This window comes from Neltuma alba, unplaced genomic scaffold (genome assembly GCF_004799145.2).
Source record: "Neltuma alba isolate B1F8T4 unplaced genomic scaffold, ASM479914v2 tig00011735_pilon, whole genome shotgun sequence".
Lineage (NCBI taxonomy): Eukaryota > Viridiplantae > Streptophyta > Magnoliopsida > Fabales > Fabaceae > Neltuma > Neltuma alba.
Window position 1 is genome coordinate 162,837 of NW_021636363.1, and position 23,872 is coordinate 186,708.

Here is a 23,872-nt window from a genome sequence, read left to right on the forward strand (position 1 = left end):
TTTAATTAAGTTTGCATGTCGTGAATAAATTAAGTATTATAATATTCCAAATGTGCTAGACCACAGCCGTGTTTAAATCAAGAGAAGATTATACGGACCAGGATTCCGAAAATGCCAAAACAGGGTAATATATAATATAATTAATGTGGCTTCATAACTTTAGTACATGAATGTGCGTGCTTTCCTACCTTGAAAGTTGAAACATGGACTTGCACGAGAAACTTGAGCATGTAGATCTGATAATAAGGTAAATTTATAGTCTTGTCTTTCTTTGTCGAGGCCGAAAAACTGAGCCAGTAATGAACAAGCATGAGCCATGTACACAAACAGCATGCAGATTTTTAAAGCACGATAAGATTCCACCCAAATGATGAAGCAACTGACAGCAGATACAAATAACCCATCATCATCCTCCATCCTGATGAAGCCATATAAAGTACAAACCGCTAAACCCATCATCTTCATTGGTAAAATTTGGAAATGATTCAAATTCAAAAGGGAGGGAGGGAGATGTAATAAATGAATTGATGAGACGAGAAAGTGATGGAGATATAGGCGTGGATACATGGAGGGCAATATAATAGTCCCTGATAGTGTTTGGACCAATATCAGGTGGGCAAGAGATGTCACAGCTGCATGAGATACAAAGAGTGGCATGTCTTTGTTCCCCTGTAATATGAGAAAATTGTAAGCCAACTTTATTTATGAGGTGTAGCTCATCAAGGTTTCATAGCCATGCACGCTGAAGAATGTCTTAACCTGGCCAGCCCATCTTGTGACGTGTCCCTCACTCACCCCTCTCCTATGCACTATAAATTACACCCTTGAGGTTCTCCACTTCACCAACAAGCAAACACAATTAATGCCACTAGTCCCAGTCATGGCTAAGGTTTCTAATTCTGTCTGTATTTGCCTCTGGTTTTCGTTTTTGGTTCTGGGAAGCTGCTTCAATTTCCGGGACCAGCCGCAGCAAAATGAGTGCCAGTTGGAGCAGCTTGAGGCTCTGGAACCCGATAACGTAATCAAGTCAGAAGGCGGTCGGGTTGAGACATGGAACCCCAACCACAGGCAGTTCCGTTGTGCTGGTGTGGCACTGACTCGCTGCGTCTTGGAACAGCACGCCCTTAAGATGCCTTCTTACTCCAATTCTCCCCAGCTCATTTACATCCAAAGAGGTAAGTAATGCTGACACTGTCATCATCTCGTATTAAAGGTTCGTTCATTCATTCATTCATGTATATAAATGCAGGTAGAGGAATGTTTGGGATTGTGATCCCTGGGTGTGCTAACACATACGAGGAGGCACAACTTTCACTGTCTGGAAGGAGCTGGAGTTCCCGAGATCGTCACCAGAAAATTCGGCTGTTCGAGCAAGGTGATCTGATAGCTGTGCCGGCGGGTCTTACTATCTGGATGTACAACAACCACAATGAGCCCGTTGAAGCCGTTTCTCTCCTTGATACCAGCAACTACATGAACCAGCTTGATAGGACGCCCATGGTAATCATAAGCCAATGATATATTCATCTTTTCTAACTAGTTCCTTTTGGATTCCTTCCCCTTCATTTTGTAATGAATTATTCTGGCTTTTAACTTTTGTTTGTTTGACACTTGGTGGCAGAAATTTTATCTTGCTGGGAGTCACCAGCAAGAATTTCTGCGATATCAGCAACAACAGCAAGAGGGAGAAGAACAACTACATGGAGGTCGTCGGGAAGGTCCACAACAAGAACAGAAAGGTCGCAACGTCGTGAGTGCGTTCGACAGGGCTTTGATGGCTCAAGCCTTGAACACTGACGAGGAGACAGTGGGCGAGATGCAACGGCAGAACGTCAGGAGTGAGGGAGGCATCATGAGAGTGAGCGGCGGCGGTCTCCACATCTTCCACCCACCTCCCAGGAAACAACGACCACGCCCACGGCAAGGAGAGCAAGAGGAGGAAGAACTAGAGGGCGACGAGGAACAACAAGAACAAGAAGAGCAACAAGAGAGAGGCCAAGAAGGACGCGAAGAAGAGAGCGGAAACGAAAATGGCTTGGAAGAGACACTATGCAGTATCAGACTTCACCAGAACATCGGACCTTCCGCATCCCCAGACATCCACCATCCACAAGCCGGCAGCCTCAAGACCGTCACTAGTTATGACCTCCGTGTTCTCAAGCTGCTCAAGCTCAGTGCTGAGTTCGGTTCAATCCGCAAGGTAATCACTCAATCAAACCCCCTCTTGCTTATAACGAAATCATTTCAGCTGAACTATAATGCCTGATATGAATCAAGTGGCTGGGTTTCAGGATGCTTTGTATGTGCCACACTACAACTTAAACGCCCACAGCATAGTTTACGCATTAGAGGGAAGTGCGGAGGTTCAGGTGGTGGATGCCAGTGGCAAGTTGGTGTACAGCCAGGAGCTACGGCAGGGACAAGTTCTGACGGTGCCACAGAACTATGCGGTGGCGATTAGGTCACGGAGCAAGCAGTTCTCGTTTGTGGCATTTAAGACCCACGATGTGGCTATGATGTCGACGCTGGCGGAGCAGATACGGTCGTGGCCGGAAGAAGTGGTGGCGCGTGTATACCGGCTGAGGAGGGAGCAGGTGAGACAGCTCAAGAACAGGACTCCGCTTCACTACTTGGTTCCTCCACAACAGTCTCCCAGAGCCGTGCCTTAGAAACGTTACATATCCTATGTCTACGGGGGATGAATATAATCAATAAAACAGTAATCAAATTCAATAATCAATAAAAGAAAAGGGGCATCCAAGCCTCTTGTTATGGGAATGCAAAATTAGTATTGTAAGATTCTGTTTTTACCTCTAAATGTGATGAGCGGAAAAAGATTCCCGTTGCTAATTAGTTTTGTCTTGTCCCCCTCTCCCCACTTTTGCATCTAGTATCTATTAGTTAGATTTTTCTTTGAAGTATTCACTCCTTTTTTTTTTTTTTTGGTCAAAAGAAGTATTCACTCCAATATTTAAACTTCTCACAATACAATATACTACCTAATTATAAAATCTCGTTTATAATTTACAAACAAAATCTTATAATTAGAATCAGAGATAATATGTAAAATTTGTTTTAGGGCTTAATTCAGTGCCATGGAGTCAGCCCTTTTGGGTTATCTTGTCAAACTTTTAATCTAATTAAATAATAATTTTAAGTATTTTGTATCTACAATTGTACAATGGAATGTTTTCTGATGGAAGAAATTAAACTTTGTCCAATTTCCTTCTCGACTTCAGTGGCTGAATTCAAGAATAAAATTAAATATCAAACTATTTTTGATATTAATAATCGGAAGTGGTAAAAAGCTATCAGATAAGTCAATGGTTGACACCATAATATTGTCTGAACGACAATGATGCTGATTATTAGTTGATTAACAATGTGAAGGACGAATCCTACCTCTTCTTCCATGCATCTCGCGCATTCTCACTCTGATCCAATTAATGCGCTTTCCAGATTCATTCCTGTTCCATCTCTTCCCCTTCCTGGCCGCCATAGTTGTTCTATTATTTGTAGCAGAAACCAGGCTTATCTTTTCTTGGCTTTGACTCTTTTTGAGCGAGTTTTGTAGGATATTTTTCCTAGTAGTTTTTCTTGCTTCAAGCTACGGCTTGCCTTTGTTATTCACCTAAAAAAAAGAAGAAGAAAGTAGGCTTATATGCCATATAAAATCTTTTTAAAGATAACACACAAACTGGAAGCGCTGTGTACATATATATTCACTATTATCCGTCTAAACTCTCTGTCTTCATTTCACCATACTTAGCTTATAGACTATTGTCTCGCGGAGTCACGGATACGTATATCAAGGGAGGATAAATGAACAGACGTTGCTATCAGTATTTAATTCAACTTCCGATGCCTGTGATAGAAAACGAACGAAGAAGACCAGAGAAATATATATATGTATATGTATATATGTTTATATGTATATACAGTCTCCTGAATAGATTCAATCTGCTAGGTGGTCCCTGTCTCCTTTGGTCACTCGACAGGCACTCGCGTGATCATATAATAATACCATGCTTTGGATCATTAGGCGATTCTGGGACGCATCGGGGCCAGCAAAATTCATGAGGTGTAAGAAATGAGGATTCCATAGCCATGCAGGCTGAAGAATGTCTAAGTCTCAGTAACACATTGTATGACGTGTCCTCCATCCTATAACTCCCTACCACTATAAATGAAAACGCCTCAGGTTCTCCGCTTCATCGGAATATCCAGTCGGGTTCGCGATGGCGGCGAAGCCTAATTTTCTGTTTGGCTTTTCTTTGTTTCTAGTGCTGTTGGGTGTCTGCTTGGCTCGGCGGGCAGAGCAAAAGCAGTTCAACGCGTGTCAACTTGAGAGACTCAATGTCTTGGAACCCGACCACCGGGTGCAGTCGGAAGCCGGCGTCACCGAGAGCTGGAACGCCAACCACCCCGAACTCCGCTGTCCCGGCGTCACTGTCGTTCGGCGCACCCTTTATACCAATGCCCTTCACCTGCCATCATATTCCAACGGTGCCCAGATGCATTTCATTGTCCTAGGTGGACGCTCTCTCTTGTTCTCAGTCGCTTTAATTTTTATCTCCTTGTCATTAGTTATTTCTTATTTGATTCGCATCGACCGCATCAGGCAGGGGAGTGATCGGAGTTGGTATTCCTGGCTGTGCTGAAACATATCACCACCAGAAGCTTCACCACGTCAAAGAAGGTGACATTGTCGCAATTCCGGTTGGAATTTCTTATTGGACCTACAATAATGGGGACACCCCACTTGTTGCCGTCACTCTGATTGACACCGCCAACGAGGAAAACCAGCTTGATCCAATCCCAAGAGTAAGCTCATTCAAATTTGCCAGAATAATTAGTTTAACTTAAAGGGCATATTATTACTGATGGGGTGGTTAAATGGGTGCAGAGATTCTACCTTGCTGGAAACCCAAAAGAAGAGCACCCAGAGTCCCTGCAAGGCAAGCATGGAACGCAGCAAAAACAACTCAAAAACATGTTAAGTGGATTCGAAACACGGTTGGTGGAGGATGCTTTCAACGTGGACGAAGAGACAGCAAGGAACATTCAGTCGCTTGGCGGCCGAACAGACCAAATGATAACAGTGAGAGGAGGTCTTAGTTTTAGTCCACAGTCTCAACAAGGACGAGAAGAAAGCCAAGGAAAACAGAGTAAACAAGGACAAGGAACTGGAAATGGCCTGGAGGAAGTCTGCAACTTAAAGATTCACCAGAACATTGCTGACCCCTCACAAGCTGATTTCTTTAATCCCCTAGCAGGACGAATCAGCTCCACCAACCTGCTCGATCTCCCAATCCTGAACTGGCTTCGGTTGAGTGCAGAATATGTCGTGCTATACGGGGTAAGTGGGTTTCATTTCATCATATATAATATGATTTTTAAGTAAGGCAAAAAAGAAATTACAAGATCAAAACTGGCCTCTGATGTATATGCATGTCTAAACACGTTGAATGAGCAGAAGGGAATGTACACTCCACAATGGAACGTGAAAGCGAATAGCATCATATACGTGATAAGAGGAAGTGGAGGAGTACAAGTAGTGAACTGGGAAGGTAGATTAGTGTTTGATGGGGAACTACAAAGAGGGCAGTTACTAGCGGTGCCACAGAACTTTGCGGTGGCACATCAAGCATGGGACGAGGGATTTGAGTTCATATGTTTTAGGACACATGAACGGGCAGTCATAACTCCAATCGTGGGGAAGCAATCCTTCTTTGAGGCAACTCCTGCCAGAGTACTTGCTACTATATACGGCCTTCACCAACAACAGGCACGTCACGTCAAGCAAGCTCGACAGGAGGGCTTCTTACTCAGCCCCTTTTCACCATCTCAATAACCTTTTATGCTTGAGGTGTAAACTAGCAGATGTGTGCGCGTGTGTATATATATGTCTGCCACATAATAAAGTTCTGGGCTTTTGGTTTGGCTGCCACATAATAACACGGAAGTAATTGCTACTTTACCACATGATTCGTTACTCTGCATGGACAAGCAGACTCCCGTTTATTTCCATTTAAATTTGGTTATTACCGGAGCCGGAACTCATCTAGCAAGGCAAGCACGTCTGCCAAAACACTAAATTTCTTCACAGACTTCAACATTCAGTTACTGAGCATAGGATGCTGTGAATCATTCATCTATGATTTGATTACTGTCTGTTTTGGTCGTTTCAAAAGTAAAAAGGATTCACCCAATCACATCTATATGTAAGATCCTTGTGAGTTGTGATTATGATCATGTCTACTTATTCCCTGGCCAAGAGACCAGCAATAACGTTACCAAGGGCACGTTTGATCATAACTCAGCATGCTTTGTATTTTAATGAACACCAGACTGCAGTTAGTTTCTATTAGTAACTCCTGTCAGCATCTCAACTTCTTAGAATCAGATTCCAAAATCACTTTCTCGGGGCCCAAATTCATACCTTTCAAAATGCCCCATTCTTCAGCCTCAAAAGCACTACGTGCATTTTCCAATCTCTTGACGGAATCCAGCTGTCCTACTTCCATTAAAGTCTCCTGGGATAAAAACTTATCTTTCCATATAATTCTGTTTAATCAATTAAGCCGATTGCCCGGTCAATCCTTTATATCCTTAGTTTGGAACTTTTTCTATCCCAAATTTGTAAAAATAAAGGGGGAAAGAAAAGAAAAAAAGCGCCGTCTATGTCCCTTCAGGACAGTGTTGTCATGTTCAATGAAATGATAATTACATAGACAAATATTAATCACGCAAGCTCAATTTGAAGAAGGCCGGACACAGCATGAGTATTTTAATATCATTAGATCTAGACCTTTTGTAATTTGAATGATTCAAATTTAAAATCTTTAAAAATTATTTTCAAATAAAAAATCATTTTTTTGGAAAAAAAATAATAGTCCAGAAATTATCTTTATTTTAGATTTTATATATATTAAAATAATTATTTTGAACAAATAAAAATTAAAAAAAACAAATCCGAACCATCCAAATAAAATAGGAAGAGTCCAGATTTAACAAGTTTAGAATGCTTCACCAAGACTGGATCCGCTAGGCACTAGAAGTAGTAATTAATAGTCCGTTGAATTAAAACTCAGCTGCCTAGAACATTTCATGAGGCCATGGTAGAACACATGAACGCAAGCCGCTGCTACAGGGGATTTTATTCTTCACTACCTAAGCATCTAGCCGATTGAAAACAACACCACATAGGGCATATATGATACACATACATACATACGTACATACATATATATTTAAAATCCAAGGGCCTAAACAAAAGCCTTTGTTTTCGAGGACTGAGAGGCTATGCTAAACAGAGAAGTCTGGTCCCTGCCGATTTTGAGCCTCTGGGCTTCCTCTATGCTGACTCTGAAAATGTTGGCAACGACATGCACAGGTAGAGCTCTAATGGCTGAGGATATCCCCACCAGAGGGCTAATCATCGCATTCTCCGCCGTCTTGAAAGCTATCCACTCGAACCCTCCTTCTCCAGTCGCCTGTATCACCACGACGAAATTCTGCGGAATCACTAGAACCTCTCCCTCTTCTATCTCCCCGTCGAACACGCTTCTCCCCTCGTTATCCACCACCTGAATTCTCCCTTCCCCACCCGTCACGTACAATATGGTGTTGGCGTTCAGATTCCAATGTGGCACATAAACACCATTCTGCATCCAAACAAAGTCCATATGCATTCATATTATTGTGAGATCCTCGTCAATATAAATGTGTGTGTGTGGGGACGTACTTCGTAAAGAACGCCTCTCTCGGCGCTGAGACGGAGGTCGGCGAGGATAGGGAGCTTGATGCTGTTGAGGGTGGCGATGCGACCGGCGTGTGGGGTGTATATATCGGCGCGTGCGGCGCTACCTACGTGTTCTCGAACCCTCAAGGTGCATATGGTCTCCTCCAGCCCATTGACGCGTGGCCCTGGTTCCGGCCTCACCACTGCCAGGCCTTCCTTCGCCAACACAATGTTCTTTCTGGTATCATCTGCACCTTTCATCTTTCTCACTGTCTCCACGCTCACACCGTATATTTCACTTAAAAGCTGTTCGTGAATTCTGCTGAATAAATTTCTTCCACTCTCCCCATCAGTTTCCTCCCCGTGTTCATCTTCTGGGTTCCCTGCAAGATAGAATCTCTACATGGACAAATCAAGTTAGAAATTTAGTTATTATGGAATGGAATACACTAGATAAGGTATACGCGTAGTTTGTTACTCTTGGTTTTCCGTCAAGTTGGTTGTCCGCGTTACTAGTGTCCATGAGGATGACGACGACGAGTGGGGTGTTCCCGTTGTTGTAGAACCAGTAACCTATTCCAGCAGGTATGGCAATAATGTCGCCTTCTCCGATTTCATGCACTTTCTGATGTTTCTCTCTGTATCCTCCCCCAGATCCTTCAGGCTCCTCAAATGACTCAGGACAAGAAGGAAAGATGGTCATCCCTTGAATCCCCTTTCCTATATATACACGAAGCACATGCATGAGTCGAAAGTGTATATATTCAAGTGACAAGTTTTAGCTTTCACCGCATATAGTACGTAGTTAATTGTACCTCGGACGTAATAGAGTAGTTGGGGAGCATTGGTGTAGGAAGGCAGGACGAGGCCTTTGGGCTGAACGGTGCGTCGAACGAGAGTAACACCAGCACAGCGAAGTATCTTGTCGCTATGGTTCCATGATTCAGTCACCCCACCTTCGGATTCGATACGATAAACGGGTTTAAGAGACTCAAGGCGATCGAGCTGGCACTCGCCCACCTGGGGTCGCCGATCCATTCGCATTTTCTGACGATGTGCGACACTGTCACTGGCCAACATCAAGACGACGAAGCACACCAGTGAAATCGAGAGACCCAACGAAGGCTTGCCCATGTTTTCCCCCTTCAATTTGTGTCTGTGCTTTTGGTCGTTTATGTTAAGTAGCAGTAAGTAGATAGTAATACACGGAAAGATCTTCATGCAAGGGAATTTATAGCAGAACAATTGAAACGGCGGGATAGACACGTAAGGATGGTAGGTAAGGAATGAGGAGACGTGCAGCTTGCATGGCGATCAAACCCTTCAAGAAATTACACCTATCAGATATGTTGGGGCAGGTGGCTCAACATTCAGAGGATGCTACGATGGCTGATCAATAATCCAGTGGCAATAATACAGTACCAGTTTCGATCAGGGAGCGTGCAGCTCATGATAGCATTTCTTTAATGAGTTTGTTGAATGTTGTACCAACTACCGTCAGAATTGGAGCGAAAATGTGTTTATGATGCTAACCATTAACAGGCTTTTGTGACGAAATTAATTTAGTGGGGAATTATTAAGGAGATTCTGATATCATGTTTGACATTTTAACATGGTTTTTAAGCAGAATACGCACTAATATGAAAGTTGTTGGGGTAAAAAGCATGGAAACATTCTCTCTTAAAAACAGACGCTGCACTTGAGGACGATCGAACATGTGTCATTTAGTGTCATCAGTCTCGTACTTTTGAAAAGAGCTTCGTAACTTGGACTACTGTTTGGCATGATACGTACATTCGATTGCATCCACAACACGAGGGAGAAGATGTCTACTCCGTCCCGCGGGTAATATAACAATTACTTCCCATTTTATAATTTGAATTACACTATAAAATACTACTATGTTTTATATTAAAATTTCGATAGAAGAAACAGTAGAAAGTTTACATATAAAAGGGTATACTTTCCGCTAAATGAACTGCTAAAGATATACTCTTTCGGTTCTTAATATAAGATCTATTTAATTAATTTGTTTAGATTAAAGAAGTTAGATAAATTAGTTAATTATAAGAAATATGACATGTTTTGCTTAAAACCACATAATCATCTTTCTTAATATCCTCCCCCCTCTTGTATTTGATTATGGTTGAGGGAATATCCATAGGGATAATTTAGGAAAAACTGATAAATATAATAAATATATCTTATATTTAATACCAAAATTAACTCAATAATTAGGTCTTATATTAAGTATCAGGTATAATTTTAGGGAGAAACGTGAACAATGAAAGACATCAAGAATGCAAAAAAGCCTGATATTGTTATAGTGATCATATATGTCATATTTCACCCACTATAACTGATAGAGAAGTATAAGCAACCGCCCTGCATTTGTGATTCTGTGACCAAAGAAAAAGCCTGAGATTCCTTTCTTGTTTTCTTTATTTTACTTTATTTGTTAATTAATCAATAATTTTTTTTATATTTTTATCTCACTTCCGGTCCTTATCATTTTTCATTGAATCTTTATAGTTTTTTCAATCATAGGCACCCGTCCTAATGCTTATACCCAAGATACACAATAAAACGGAGTTTTTTTTTTTTGAAAAATCAATTGTATTTATTATCAACATAAAAATAAAAAATATGTCTGTAATTTAATTAATTTTAATTTTATTTAGATCTGTGTGACAAAACTAATCCAAACATATGTTCAGTGAAAATAACATTATGAGCTACTAATGCTGCTTTTCTAAAAAATAAACAAATATAATTATGGGTACGAGGAAAAGTGCCTACAGTTGAAAAAAATTATGAAGAGCCAATAAAATAATTGAAAATAATTATATGAACATGGATATTATTATTAATTCCTAAAAAATAGTTAAGGTGTTTTTCGGTTTAAATTTTTTTATTTTAATCAAATGATATTTTTCAAGTAAGGCTGCTTCAATTCGGGTTTTTTTCAGTCGGCCTGTGTCGCAATTAAGATGAGACCAGCCTTCATCATGAGAATACATCATATGGGCTTGGGCTGTGGGCTAATGCTTACAAGTAGGTTTGGGCTGTTCTCTTTTGATTGGCGACATTTGCTGGGCTGGGAATGATGACATGAGCAACCCTAGACCGCGAGGGTCTGGCAACGGTGTCGCGAAGCTCGCTTTCTCTCTTGTTCGTTTTCTTTCTTCCTTCTGAAGAAGGCAAATTGCCTAGTGCCTTTTTTTTCAGGCTCGAAATTCTTCTGAAACGAAGTTGAAGATTTCATATTTAATGGCTAGTAGAAAGCTATTCCGTGACTTATTATTGTCCAAGCGATCTCATTTCGTTCAATTAACGTATCAGCAGGTGCGTTCATTGTGTATCTTCTCTAAAAAATCTTTCATTCTCGTTGCGGTTTGAAATTTTGTAAGCTTTGGTCCTATCTTCAGTTTCCACTTAACATTTTCACGTGTTGGAATCTGCTGTTATAGGCTTCAAGCGGGAGGCTGCGTTTGCTTTCACAGTGTTCAAGTCTTCGTAGATATAGTGTCTTCAATGAGTTCTCAAAAAAACTGAAAGGCGAAGCTGAAAGGTAATTTATCTCTCTTTAATGTATGTTCTAGACTATATAATCGGCTTTCCAGGATTCCTTGACAGCAGAGGCCAAGGAGTGGCTGGCTGGTGGTTGAAGTTGGCTTCTTCTTCATCATCTTTTAATATCGGGTGAAAGTTTAGTTTAATTGACATAGGAGCGCTTGTTGTATGTGTGTGTTGCCTATTTCAGCTTATAGCGCACACCTTGGCAACCTTTGTGAATGTGTCTGGCTTCCATTTCTTCGTCTAGTGATATCTTACTAGGTCTTCCTCCCTTACTTATGCGTGAGAAACTGGTTGCTGTATGTGTTTTTATGGTCGTAGTAATCCAGAGTTCCGGCAGTCGGTGAAGGAGCTCAAGGAGAAAGCGGAGGAGCTAAAAGGGGTAAAAGAAGGACTTAAATCTAGGTAAGTCTTGTATTGTGGTGCTCATAATATAATGGATAACTTCTAAATTATTGATTAGTAGGCTGAGACATACTGTTGTATGTCAAGGCTTGGTCGACACTTCAATGGAAGGCCTGAGATGCTGAAATGGAAAATGCAGAACGAAGCAGATAACTCAGCAGTTGTACAGACAGGTGGATGAAGCGTGGACAGAAGCAGAAGCTGCTGCAAAGAAGGTACAGTTGAAGCTCATCGTTAATGTTGTTGTGTTCCAAATAAATGGATACGGAATGTCAACTAATTGTCAGAAGCTTATCGTCATTTATGCAGATGAGCTACATGTTCCATTTCCCTTTAATTCTTACTTGCTTCAATTGTTATTGGTCCTTGTGGTAGGGGAAGCCTTGTCTATTGGATAAGCTGATGTATTGAAATATGATTGCTAATTATACTTGTTGCAGGTTTCTAGTAATGTGAAGGAGAAGATTTCAGTTGCAACTGAGGAGGTACTTTTGTGATTTTCTATTCGGTTTGTAATATGGTCTCATGGGTTGACACTTGATGACTTATTAATGTATAATACAGATAAAAGAAACTTCTAGGACTGGAAAGCAGGATTCTGCAGGATCAACAGGCTCGTCAGCTGAACATGATGCTGATGCGACACAACGAATTCAGTCTCCATCTGGGGAAGAGAAGAATCAGCAAGCTGGATCTAGTAATGCTGCAGAATCTTTGTTTGGCAAGTTCAAGTCAACCATCTCATCCCCAAATGTTTCGTCAGCCTTCCAAAAATTGAAGGAAGCAAAGTTAGTCAATGTAGCCAAGAAAGGATATGAAATAGTAAAAGAGGAGTTGAGTGATAGTCCAAATAGGAGAAGGCCTGTTCCCTCCACACCAAGCGGTGAAACAAGTGCAAGAACTGAACTTGTCATTATGCCCTCAAAACAATCTTGGTGGGGCAAGAAATTGGATGCATTCAAAGACAAGGTAACTTAACCAGTGGTTCTTCATTACATCGTTGGTCTTGAAACTTCCTCCATCGAGAATCTTTTAAAATTTTGCTTTTAGGTGAAAGGCCTTCCTATATCCAAGCAATTCATCAGATATAGTGATCCTGTCAAGACAAAAGGCCAGGAGGTGTGTTTTGCTCTTAACTCTTCTACCAAAAAGTTGCTGTTTTTTCTGTTCCATTCAAAGTTATCCATCTGAAGCATGCGCTATTTGTATTCATAATGTACTGATTTCTGAGATGATGGTTTTGGAATGATAAGAAAAAGTTATTGTTTTTGACGGCTTCAAGACTGTCTTTTATACCCGTATTTCTGTATTTGGAACTGACAGATTGTAGAAGACTTGAGAGAAAGATATGAGACAAGTGACAACCCAGTTATCCATAAAATACAAGAGTAAGCTTCTGATTTTCTCTTCGCACTCCTTTTTGTGCTTAGAATTTGAGTGACTGGATAAGATCTAAATAGCATCAAAGTGTAAAGTTGGACCAGTTATAATTTACATAGTAAATTAGTAATGTATGATGTGAGGTTTTAGTGCTAATTTGCTATGATTCTTTTGTAGTATGAATGATAGCATGTTTCAGGAGACAGATGCTGCAATATCGTACAAGGAAATACGTCAACGGGATCCGTATGGTCTTGTGCCTTTTGCGTAATTATAAAAAAGTTATCTTCTATTGTTACTCTAGCTCTTAACGTCTTTGTCATTTATTGTGATTGCATGAATTAGTGATTTCTCATTACCAGAATTTGTGGGAGAAGTTCAGGAAGCTATAAAACCAGTTCTTAATGCTTATATTAAGGTTAGTGTTAAGTTTGCCCTGGAGTGCTGGAAATTTCTTCTCTTTTGTGTGCTTACCTATCAAGATTATTTTTTAAGTAAGATTACCCAGTCCTCTGCATTCATTTTTTTCCTTTTTGGGCTGTAAATGATTGTGTAGGGTGATGTTGAAACTTTGATGAAGTATTGTAGCCCTGAGCTGATTGAACGTTGTAAAGCAGAGCACCAAGCTTACCGAAGCCATGGTATTTTCTTTGATAACAAGGTGAGCTTGCATTTATCTGATCTCTATCATCGTTGCCATTAAGTTTGTTTCATTATCTGAGGCCTAAGGTTAATATTGCATTGAGTAAGATTGACTTTAACTTTATAAAGTAGATTTGATAGATGAAGAGAAAGTGAAATGATATTATGTCTTCTTGGTATGGGCTATTGTACATTGTGGTCAACCAAATATATCATGAGGAATATAGCTTTAGCCACAAGAATGCTATGAAGTGATTACTTGCATGGCACTTTCAATTGAGGGCAATTAGGACGCACGTTAGCAGAAATCAATCGCTTTTTTGTGTTTTTTGTTGGTTATCTTTCAGTGAGCTTCTTGTTGACATTGACGATTAAGAGATGGTTGGGAGAAGCAGACTTGTACACGCACCATTATGGTTAAGATTATTGTACAAGCAACTTTTTATCCCAGTTAACTTTTGCAAATTGAAGTTAGAGTTGAAGTCAATCAGTGTAAATGATTTATGTTTAGAGAAGCTTTTATATGAAAGTCAGTTTGATAGAAATTTGTTTGAATAAATATTGAAATATCAGTTTAGAACGGTTCAACTGTGAAGGAAAAGAAAAAGAAAAAGAAAAAGAGCTTCAACTTTAAAGCTTCTATGCAAAAAGTCAATTGTCACCAAAGCCATGCCAAACATCATTTTTTCATCCGACTAGCTTTTTTTTTTTTTTTGGGGTCAATTGACTTGTGAGGCTTCCTAACGCTATCCCAAATATGCACTGAATCTTCTTGCATTATCTTTGTATCTTATCTCATATTTTCTAATTATTTTTACTATTCCATCTATTCTAAATTCAGTTTTTATTATGCAAATAACATATATATTCAGATTCACTGGTATTTCGTCCAAAATGACTTGGATTATACTTAGAAGTCATTGAAGAAGCCCAACATTTTTACTTGGAATATGAAGTCACGTGTCTTTATAGATACAATCGAAGTTGCATTTAGTGTTTCTGTTGTTTCATGGATACATAATTCTAGTAAGGCTTTACTGAGGTGCATCTCCCATCTAAAGTTGCGTTAACATTTGGCTCTTGATACAGATTCTGCATGTATCAGATGTTGAAGTTAGAGAGACCAAGATGATGGGGTCCTCCCCCTTAATCATTGTAATGGTATGAAAATTATTACCTCTAGAACTTTTTTGCTAATTCCCAAGATTTATTCTCATGTGGAAATAAAAAGCGTGTTCTTTATAGCTTAATAACGGAGATCCTGTTAATGATTTTCAGTTTCAAACGCAACAAATCTATTGTGTACGTGATAGGAATGGGTCTATTACTGAAGGAGGCAAGGTGAAGTATTCTTGCTTCTTTTTTCCTTTTGGGATATTTTTTATAATTTGATGTGCAAATATATTGGCTTCTCTACCAAAATAAGAAAGAGAGAGAGAAACGAAACAGAGTCAGCAAAACTCATTTCTTTAATCGTCTTTGGTGATGCAACATTTGCTTTTTTGTGAGGTAAAATTTCATTGCCTGATAAAATCATGCCATACAGGCATTTCCTCGTAGGAAATTACATCAATATGGAGTTCTCAGTTCTGATTGATCGAAATAGTATCATGAATGCTCATATTGAATCAATGTGCAATAAATCTTGATTCTTGACAGAGTAGGTAACTAAATACTACATCTGGTCTTTAATATAGGAGTTACTTAACTAATTTAACTAATTTGAGTAGATTAAAGAAATTAATTAGTTTAGTTATTTAGCACAAATATAAGTTGATTTTCTTAAAGTCCTTCTTTTAATTATGATTATATTTGGATGAAAGCTCCTTGACATGTGTAATCAATAGGGATACTTTAGAGAGTAAACTGCAAATTTGGATGCTGGTAAAAAAACTACAAATTTGGGAGACAAAATGAATTTAGCTCTTATATTTAAGTCCAAATTAAATCTCAACTAGCTCTTATATTAAAAACTGAAGTTAGTAATATCCTTGGACATTGTCTTAGGTATGCTTATAGGATATGCTCAAAACTGCGAAACAATGAAGGTTGATAAGACTGCTACTAGAGATGCCTGCCTGCCTTTGGGCGGTATATTAACTAGGCATGAGTATGGGTGTAAAAAAAGCTGATTAATGGAGTGAGTGAAGAAGCCTTGCTTCTCAAGTGTTTATTTAATTTAAACTAATGACGTTTATTCCCTTTACCAGGACACGATCCACACCGTTTTCTATGCTTGGGCCTTGCAACAAATGGAGCCGGAGGATCGCGGAGAGGATGCAATTTACCTCATGTGGAGACTAAGAGAAATGCAACAGCAAGGCATCCAAGCCCTTATATAGTTATTCATATTCTAACCCACTGAGAATGTTGTATAATTAAGCCTTTATTCCCAATCCTAGCTTTTTAACATTCGATTTTTTGTCATCCAAATTTTGTGGCGGCCATTGATGACTCACGTAGTTTTTTTTTTTTAAAATAAGTAACACAACCAAAAGAAATTGTGTACGCGATGAGTTCAATAATGCTCAGTTAGATGAGCGTAATGCTTTGTCGGCTGTTTGTGTGCTGGCCTATCTCGGGGTTCTCAGTGAAAGGGCTACCCTATTGTTTGGATGAAACCAAATCATAGTTTGGAGAATAGCTTCTGGAGAATAGATTCTTAGAAAAATAAATTTTGTAAAAAAAATGATTATGAGAAGTGAAAATGTTTAGATAATTATTATTAGAAACACTATATATATAAATTACTAAAAAAGACATAAGTCAATATGATAATTACATAAAAAATAAATTTTGTGATATATTTTAATTTGAAGGAATAAAATTGTTAATAATATATTTTTTACCAACATAATTAATAATACATAAGATAATATAATTAATAAATAATTAATATGTATATATATTTATAAAATATAAAATTAAATATGTTTATAAAAAAATAATTGAGGAGTGTTAAAAATCATATTATCGTTAAAATCTATTCTGACAGGTATAATTATACTCTCTAATTTAAATCAAAAGCAGAATGAATTCACTTTTGCTGAAATCATGGTTTTAAATCCAAAACCATGGTTTTAGCCTGAAACTGTGGTTTGTTAATTTTCTTTTCTGTTTGACAAATTTGAGACCCAAATCATGATTTGATATCAAAACCATAGTTCATCGTATTGCCAAACACCCCCTTAATAGTGTGCCTGGGTGCCAAATGATCTTCCACGCAGAAGCTGGGTAGCCAGGAAATTCTTTTATGCTTGTGCCTCAGTAATTAAATAAATTAATTAATTAATAAAAGAAAAAAAGTTATTGTACGCTCTAACGCATACTGTTTCATATTCAGTATGACTTAAATGAACAATCTGATAAAGTATGCCAACGATTGTCTTGTTTAACTCCCAGTGGCAATGAAATGACTTGAAGTTGTATTGCGAAGTGTGACCTTTTTTGCTTTCAAAACAAAAACAAAGAAGAGAACCATGTATTAACAGTTTGAGATTATAAGTAGATTGAATCTGCGAATTTAAGCGGGCTTTTATGCCATTAGATCATTGGTGACTGTGTCTCCTTTAGTTGCTGCTTGCTTTTCATGCAACAAAAACTGCTGGGTTTTCAATGTGTTTGGTTCAGTGGGTAGTAAATAAAAGACATACAGGATCATATATCACTCTGGGAACTCGCAGGCCCTACATTTTTAAAATTTGAAAGTAGAGACCACCAAAAAAATTGCTAAAAATAAACACCTAGTCTAGAGTTGTGAACGCCACCCATCCCTCAGCTGCTTTAGGACCAAGCATTTCGTCCAACAAAATAATTCTGTTCTATCCTTTGCTTACTCCATCCACAATATTTATGGGACATCCTTGAAAGGGAACGCGAGAATACCACGGATTTCTGTTCAGTATTCGTCAGAAAAGCAATAACTATTCTTTGTGTATGGTGTATAATGTATGATCGTAATTTTTACGCAATTAAAGAATATCTCAAGTTGGATATTTGGCAAAGCAGAATCACGACCTACCAAGAAGAAAACAAAGACAAGTTAGACAAGCACCAAAGAAAAAATTAACCCAACTAGCAATTAAGTAATAAGGAAATTGTTAAGAGTCAAGATTGTGCTTAAAATTTTACAATAAAATCCCAAGTAAAAAACATAATTACTAAAAAGTCTAATGACGAGCAGTTGTCATTTATTATTTTAGAGCTTGTCATTAGGCTACTATGTTGTCACTAGGACTTTTTCATAATTATATTCTTTATTTGAGACTCATTGCAATTTTTCTTAAAATTTAAGCCACTCCATTGCTGCTTGACTATTGTGGTGACCTTTTAGGTTCAGTTTCCACCCATAGCGTAAGAACCAAGCTAAAACATGCAAATGAGAATACTCCAATGGAAAAGGAATCATCCAATATCTTTGTTATAAAGGAACGTAGTTACGACTTTATATGGGTACGAGTGCAGCTTAGTTGATCCTCTACGAAGCCTTGCTCTGCTTCTCTTCCATGTCGTGCCTAAGTCTAAAGCTTCCTCCTGCCCGTAAGGTATGGAAGAGTTTCACTTCTACAATTGCAAAACTTCGCAAGATTAACAAATCCAGAGCCATAAAAAAACCCAGAAAGCATACGAAGAGGAGTACCCTTGCTTCATCTACCAAAAGGCCCTGTAAGTTGTCCTCTAGGCGTCTCAGCCAGAAAAAATTACGAGGATTCAGAAGCGTTTTCTATGGGTTTGGCAAGAAACCTACGCCTGTTTATATTGATAAGCTCTTCAAAGAGCCTAGCTGTGATATAGTGAAGCATGTGAAGCCAGATATGGCAGAGAACCCACGAAAACGAAAGGCTTCAAAGCTTGGGGATGATACAGGTGAAGAAGCAGGAACAAGCAATCAAGGTGGTAGATTCGATAGAGATAGAAACAACAAAGCCTGCACGTCAGATGATATGTGGGAGTCTGTGGCGTTAGCGTCACCTCTAATGGAGGGAATAAATGAACGGGCAGAAGAGTTCATAGCCAGGTTCAAGAAGGAGATGATGGCTCAAGAGTTATTAGCCAGAAATTTATAGTACTTCGTGTTGGGCAGTGTTTCTCATGCTTCTGTTTGAATTAGCCATAGAGATGATTTTGGTGAAGTTTATAAATTTAGTTAAGAGATCTTGATTAATGTGCATAGATAAACGAACTGTATGATTTGTTTCGTTTGTGTAGAGTCTTGTATGCCGACTCTCTAAGGACTTTGTTTTTTATATTTCATGTTGAGATGTTCTTGAAACTGCATAGAAGAGAAGTCGAAGTATCGAGTGCGAGGTGGAAGCGGATGATTTGCTTGCCAGACGGTTCCTCTAATCCCACTCCCATTCGCTCATGGGCCAACGCTGACTTGTGCAAGTGGTAGGCGCAAGAGACACACATGCATTGAAGCACTAAACGGGGGGCTAAGGCCCAGAGTAAAACAGGCAGCTAGCCAGTATAGTTTGCCGACCCCTTGCCTTTTAAATGCCAAAAGAGCGTTAATTTCTAGAAATGATTTTAACTTTCTAAAGAAAAAAAATATACGATACAAGAACCTGCATGTTTTTCAAACACAAAAGGAGGTACCAACGGTCTTATCTGTGCTTATTTTTCAGGATTGTAACTTGTCTTGCAGAGCAAAATTATTGTTGATTTTAGCATCAATTTGAGCTTGGGCTCCATCAAACACATTGCCGAAACCGAATTAAACAAGAAAAATCATGTCCAAATCAGTTTTCCAATATCTCAATACTAGATAATATTTTCCCCTCCAGTTTCTACAATATGATACAAGATTAATTCACTGTTAACGATTAAGTTGCCTTAATTTTGATCTAATAAGTTGTAATACAGAGCCACAGGCCAAAGAAACTACAAACATAACAGGTTTAGGACTTTAACACCCACTCTATCTCTACGGAACAAGTCCCCCTTAGACTAGAGGTGCCTCCCCCATCTGTACGAGGCAATCCATTCTCCCGAATTCTGGCATCAAGAGCTCGTAATAATTGATAATAGGCTGGCATAGTTTTATTCCCTCTATGAAGTTTAGTGCATAAAGCTTTTCATTGGATCGTCATGGTGGATTTTCTTCATCCTATATGCCTCCATGTCCTCAGCAGTGACCTGCAGTGAATAGAGATGGTTAGAAAAATCCGTGAGGCCAACAAACTTTTCAATCAGTGGCTTCAAAATCCATACCTCATCATTCCATCTAACATTATATTTACGCTTCCTCTCGTCCTTCTCCTCTCTCTTTCTCTGATCCTCCTGCATTAAACCAATGGGATGCTCTAATCAGCACAGCTTACTCAGACGATATATCCATTTGAGAAGATTAGCTATACCAAAAAAATTATTACGCGAGTGGAAACCTATAATCTAAAGCTCAAAAACGTCATGATTTAAGAACTTATATTCATCGCTTCTCTCAGTTTTTTTTAACCTTAATAAATGCAAAAATAATCAGCAACAAAGCTACCAATAATTTTTTCATCCAAAAGAAAAGTTACTCTTAATAACTCAACTGTAGGCAGAACAAGAGACAAAAGGAATAAAGTGAACAAATTTAACACGAGAGCAATATTTTGGTCAAAAAACACAAGCTATATATATATATATTGGGGGGGGGGGGAGGCAGAGAGAGAGAGAGAGAGACTGACCTTTTTGAGTGCTTCAGCAAGCATTTTCTCATCCAAAACAAGGTCATCAGGAACATCAGTTCCCCACGTTGCAAGATTTTTCTCCTCCACAGGCTTATGATCCTCTGAGCAAGGTTCACAGAAGAAGATTTTGATTACCAGAAAGCAAGCGACATATGATACAGCACGATCATGAAAAAGATTAAAAAAAATAATAATAATAAAGAAAAAGGAAGGGGGAAGAGGACAATAGAGACAAGTATTGTCAGTTAGTAAAATACCTTCAGCAGCCTCTTTACGAGCAATATTAGCTTTCATGAGATCACTAGAAGCCTCGGCAGCCTCAATACCAGCAGCTCCTGTGCAATAGCTATTTCTTATTGTCTGTTTGCAGCACTTATAGCCCCATTGGTGATCCTTCCACCAAGATCCCCAAACAGTAGTGTGATTGTTAATGTAAATATCTTCTTCATACTTGCTCTTAGGAAGTGCTGCCTCCTGTCAAAAGTACAGGATAAACAACTAAATCCATCATCTTATCAAGGACAATAAAGCACAACCAAAAATTGTTCCCCCTAAATTTCAGACTACAATCAAGCAGCGCTGTTAACAGACTAAGGTAAATGGTCAATTTAAACCATTGACAAGCATATTATGTCAACTACAATTACAAAAGTAAAATGCAATACAGTAATTAGAAACAGAATGTAGCAACTTTGGGTGAAAATCTCACCTGCCCCTTTATAATTCTACCAGCACGGTCATACTCAACTTGCCTCTCACTTTGACCCAAAAGAAGTTCTCTCGGAAGTTCGTCCTCAGCAGATGCATTGCCATACTTCTCCAAAATAGTGTCCTTTGTTTGAGACTTCAATTTCTCCTTCATTATCTTAAAATTCTTATAAAGTAACTCAGCTTGGGATGGAGCTGCTTGCATGTGAACATCTTGCCCTTTATCAAATGCTTCCCAAGCATGGATGTTTAGTTCCTTGAATTCCAAAGCTTGTCCACTATTTCTATATTGGTTGTCACCCTGCAACAGGACAGCAGATATAGTTTACTTACAAGTTCAATGGATATATAGCATTCTAGCTATGATACAAGAGTTTCCATAAATTTTAATTCTCAAGGAAAATCTACCTCATAGAACTTCTCATTCGGATCTGCATCTGGAAGAGGATCCTCACGCATGGACCGTGTTTTAGGATCATAGTGTGCAGAATTGACATCAAGATTAAGAAGATACTTTGCAGTATCCTCACGAATACGCAGGTTCCTAAAAGGAAAAGATACTCAATTCCTTTGCTTTTTGTCTATTTAAAAAAATTGATATCTAGCTCAAATTAATTTTATGATAAATGATGAAACTGGGAAAATAATGGTCATCAAGTATGCAGGACCAATCCAGTGGCCCCTAATCATAAAGAGGACTGTAATAGCAATAATACCTCACAGTTCCTGTACTTCCACCACCTGTTGTACGCACACGTTTCTCAACCTTCGCAAAGTCCATTTGTTTGCTCTCATCCACCTTAGCCTCATCTACCCTTAGATCATCTTCCTCTTCATCTTCATCACTGACAGCATCCTCACCATTTTCGTTGCTTTTCTCCAATTTCTTCAGTTGTTGCTCTTTTAAGTATTTCTTTCTAGCTTCATCTCTAGCTTCATATCTCTCAATCACTCTAGCATAAGTTGATGCATCATACCCATTCCATCGGTCCCGTTTACCATCATAGTCAAGCTCAAAAGTTTCAATTTTCTCATCAGGAGCGATGTGTTTGTTTGTCCACTTTGCTCCTATCTTACGTGGTCTTTCCATGCACGTCTTGGTGGTGTGGGTCATAGCTCCACAGCTGAAACAATTACGCGCACACATGTATATATATCAACTTACTTAAGTTTGCATAGAAGAAAGAAAATATAAACGGTGGAATAGTCGGGGACATGCATACAAAAGATCCCACAAAACCTTTGGCATTATCCTCAGGAGAGATCAAAGACATTCATAATCTCCCCCAAAAATAGTTTACGCTCCCAAAAAAAAAAAAAGAGAGAGGAGACCTGAGACTTATTTTACATTCCAAGAGATCACTCATCAAGTATGTACATGCAATAGACACAAGCATGAGAGAGGGAACTTACTTCTCACATGCGCCCTTCCTATACTTTTCTGCCTGAAAAGTTTTAGCACCCCTATCATACCATGATTTTGTGTAATTGGGATCTGACTTCCACTTCCTTTGATGTTTTAAACTCTACAAAAGTTATAAAAAAAATCGGTTTTCAGAGGTCAAATATCATTAGACAAGCTATGCACATCTCAAAAGAAGAAAAAACTGTGACTTACAGGTCTCTCAGCGTTAAGATACCAGGGTGCTGAGGACATATACTGGGGAATGTGAGGGTTGATTTCTTTTCCATCTTCATCAACCTCTGCAGGTGCAAGCCCAGCTTTACGTGCTTCTTCCAACTCAATTTGTTTTCGATGGTCCTCCCTAGATTTAAAAGCAACTGCAATTCCCAACACGTGTTGCACACAATAAGGCGATTCAGTCAGAAGAATTTGGGGGGAAACGAAATTAGAAAGGAAAAATCTATGATCAGGAGCTACATATTACGGAGGACAATCAAATAAACAGTCATTTAACAGTGCCCAAATTTTCAAATGGATGAGACGAGAGACAAAGTTCGTTCACAAATAATCCGCCCATCAATTATATATTTTTTCCTTATAGGTTTTCACTTCCGTTTGCACAGCCAGCATTTCTTTTATAGTTATTTTTTACATAGATCGAAAGCACTAGAATTTATAGAGAGTATCGTTCACCACACATGTAAAGAGTTACGCTCTAGACGCATGAAACAACAGAAAATTCTATTGCAGGAAAAGTGTGGACTTAAAACGGACAAATTAAATAATCCGATTTCGGTATTTTGAAACCCTAAATAGTCCGACAAGATCAAAAGCTAGAACAAGTACCTGAGGCAGTTGCCATGGCTTTGCCCCAAACGAGACCTAGAAATATCAGTCGCAGGGATACGTGAAGGCAAGGCCGAGGGTCGAATCCTAAAATCAAAGATGACCAGCAAAATCAGAGAACCCAAGAGTTTTTATGATCGGCAGTTTCGGATGACGTGCTTGAGTTAAGAAACCTTTTCTATCCAAAGTCCACAGAATTGCGATGAGGCGGTTCTCCGGGGCGCAAATAGGGCGGTGCGAGTTGTCGATCTTCCCTCTGCTTTCGACTTATGCGCTTTCGTATTTTATGTATTTTTATATGTTTATTTTGGCAAAAATAATATATTTACGCATCGATATTAATAATGACAGAAAATCTAGTATAATTTTTTTAGATAGATCTCTCTATCTATTAGATATAGCCCAACTCCTTATCCGGCCAAAAAGAAACCCCTGCTTAATGATAATAACAACAATAACCAAAATTATCTTGTGTGTCATACTGATTGT

At 38.9% G+C, this 23,872-nt stretch overlaps 6 protein-coding genes across 6 annotated transcripts; 4 read left to right on the plus strand and 2 right to left on the minus strand.

Annotated features, from left to right (window-relative positions):
• The first annotated feature begins 880 nt into the window (after positions 1-880).
• Positions 881-2,669, plus strand: LOC114717400 (glycinin G3-like). Its single transcript, XM_028902528.1, has 4 exons — positions 881-1,175; positions 1,250-1,500; positions 1,622-2,200; positions 2,292-2,669. Exons 1-4 carry the CDS (start codon positions 881-883, stop codon positions 2,667-2,669), a joined length of 1,503 nt encoding a protein of 500 aa, XP_028758361.1.
• Positions 2,670-4,238: 1,569 nt separating this feature from the next.
• Positions 4,239-5,854, plus strand: LOC114717402 (legumin type B-like). Its single transcript, XM_028902529.1, has 4 exons — positions 4,239-4,533; positions 4,622-4,824; positions 4,907-5,359; positions 5,477-5,854. Exons 1-4 carry the CDS (start codon positions 4,239-4,241, stop codon positions 5,852-5,854), a joined length of 1,329 nt encoding a protein of 442 aa, XP_028758362.1.
• Positions 5,855-7,268: 1,414 nt separating this feature from the next.
• LOC114717403 (11S globulin) lies at positions 7,269-8,878 on the minus strand. The gene is made up of 4 exons (XM_028902530.1): positions 8,560-8,878; positions 8,223-8,464; positions 7,748-8,143; positions 7,269-7,667 (listed from the first exon to the last, which is right to left on the minus strand). The coding sequence occupies exons 1-4, from the start codon at positions 8,876-8,878 to the stop codon at positions 7,269-7,271; spliced, it is 1,356 nt and encodes a 451-aa protein (XP_028758363.1).
• A 2,030-nt stretch (positions 8,879-10,908) lies between these two features.
• LOC114717416 (mitochondrial import inner membrane translocase subunit TIM44-2) lies at positions 10,909-16,258 on the plus strand. Its single transcript, XM_028902543.1, has 14 exons — positions 10,909-11,089; positions 11,215-11,315; positions 11,642-11,725; positions 11,865-11,940; positions 12,166-12,210; positions 12,290-12,694; positions 12,776-12,844; positions 13,049-13,113; positions 13,283-13,351; positions 13,451-13,523; positions 13,662-13,766; positions 14,837-14,908; positions 15,026-15,088; positions 15,958-16,258. Exons 1-14 carry the CDS (start codon positions 11,015-11,017, stop codon positions 16,087-16,089), a joined length of 1,434 nt encoding a protein of 477 aa, XP_028758376.1. The 5' UTR covers positions 10,909-11,014; the 3' UTR covers positions 16,090-16,258.
• Positions 16,259-18,141: 1,883 nt separating this feature from the next.
• Positions 18,142-18,911, plus strand: LOC114717410 (uncharacterized). Its single transcript, XM_028902537.1, has one exon. The coding sequence runs from the start codon at positions 18,253-18,255 to the stop codon at positions 18,811-18,813; it is 561 nt and encodes a 186-aa protein (XP_028758370.1). The 5' UTR covers positions 18,142-18,252; the 3' UTR covers positions 18,814-18,911.
• Positions 18,912-19,463: 552 nt separating this feature from the next.
• On the minus strand, positions 19,464-23,614 carry LOC114717409 (pre-mRNA-splicing factor SLU7-A). The gene is made up of 10 exons (XM_028902536.1): positions 23,384-23,614; positions 22,751-22,914; positions 22,546-22,658; positions 21,849-22,256; positions 21,541-21,676; positions 21,134-21,433; positions 20,682-20,898; positions 20,422-20,525; positions 19,961-20,029; positions 19,464-19,885 (listed from the first exon to the last, which is right to left on the minus strand). The coding sequence occupies exons 1-10, from the start codon at positions 23,397-23,399 to the stop codon at positions 19,808-19,810; spliced, it is 1,605 nt and encodes a 534-aa protein (XP_028758369.1). The 5' UTR covers positions 23,400-23,614; the 3' UTR covers positions 19,464-19,807.
• Positions 23,615-23,872: the final 258 nt, after the last annotated feature.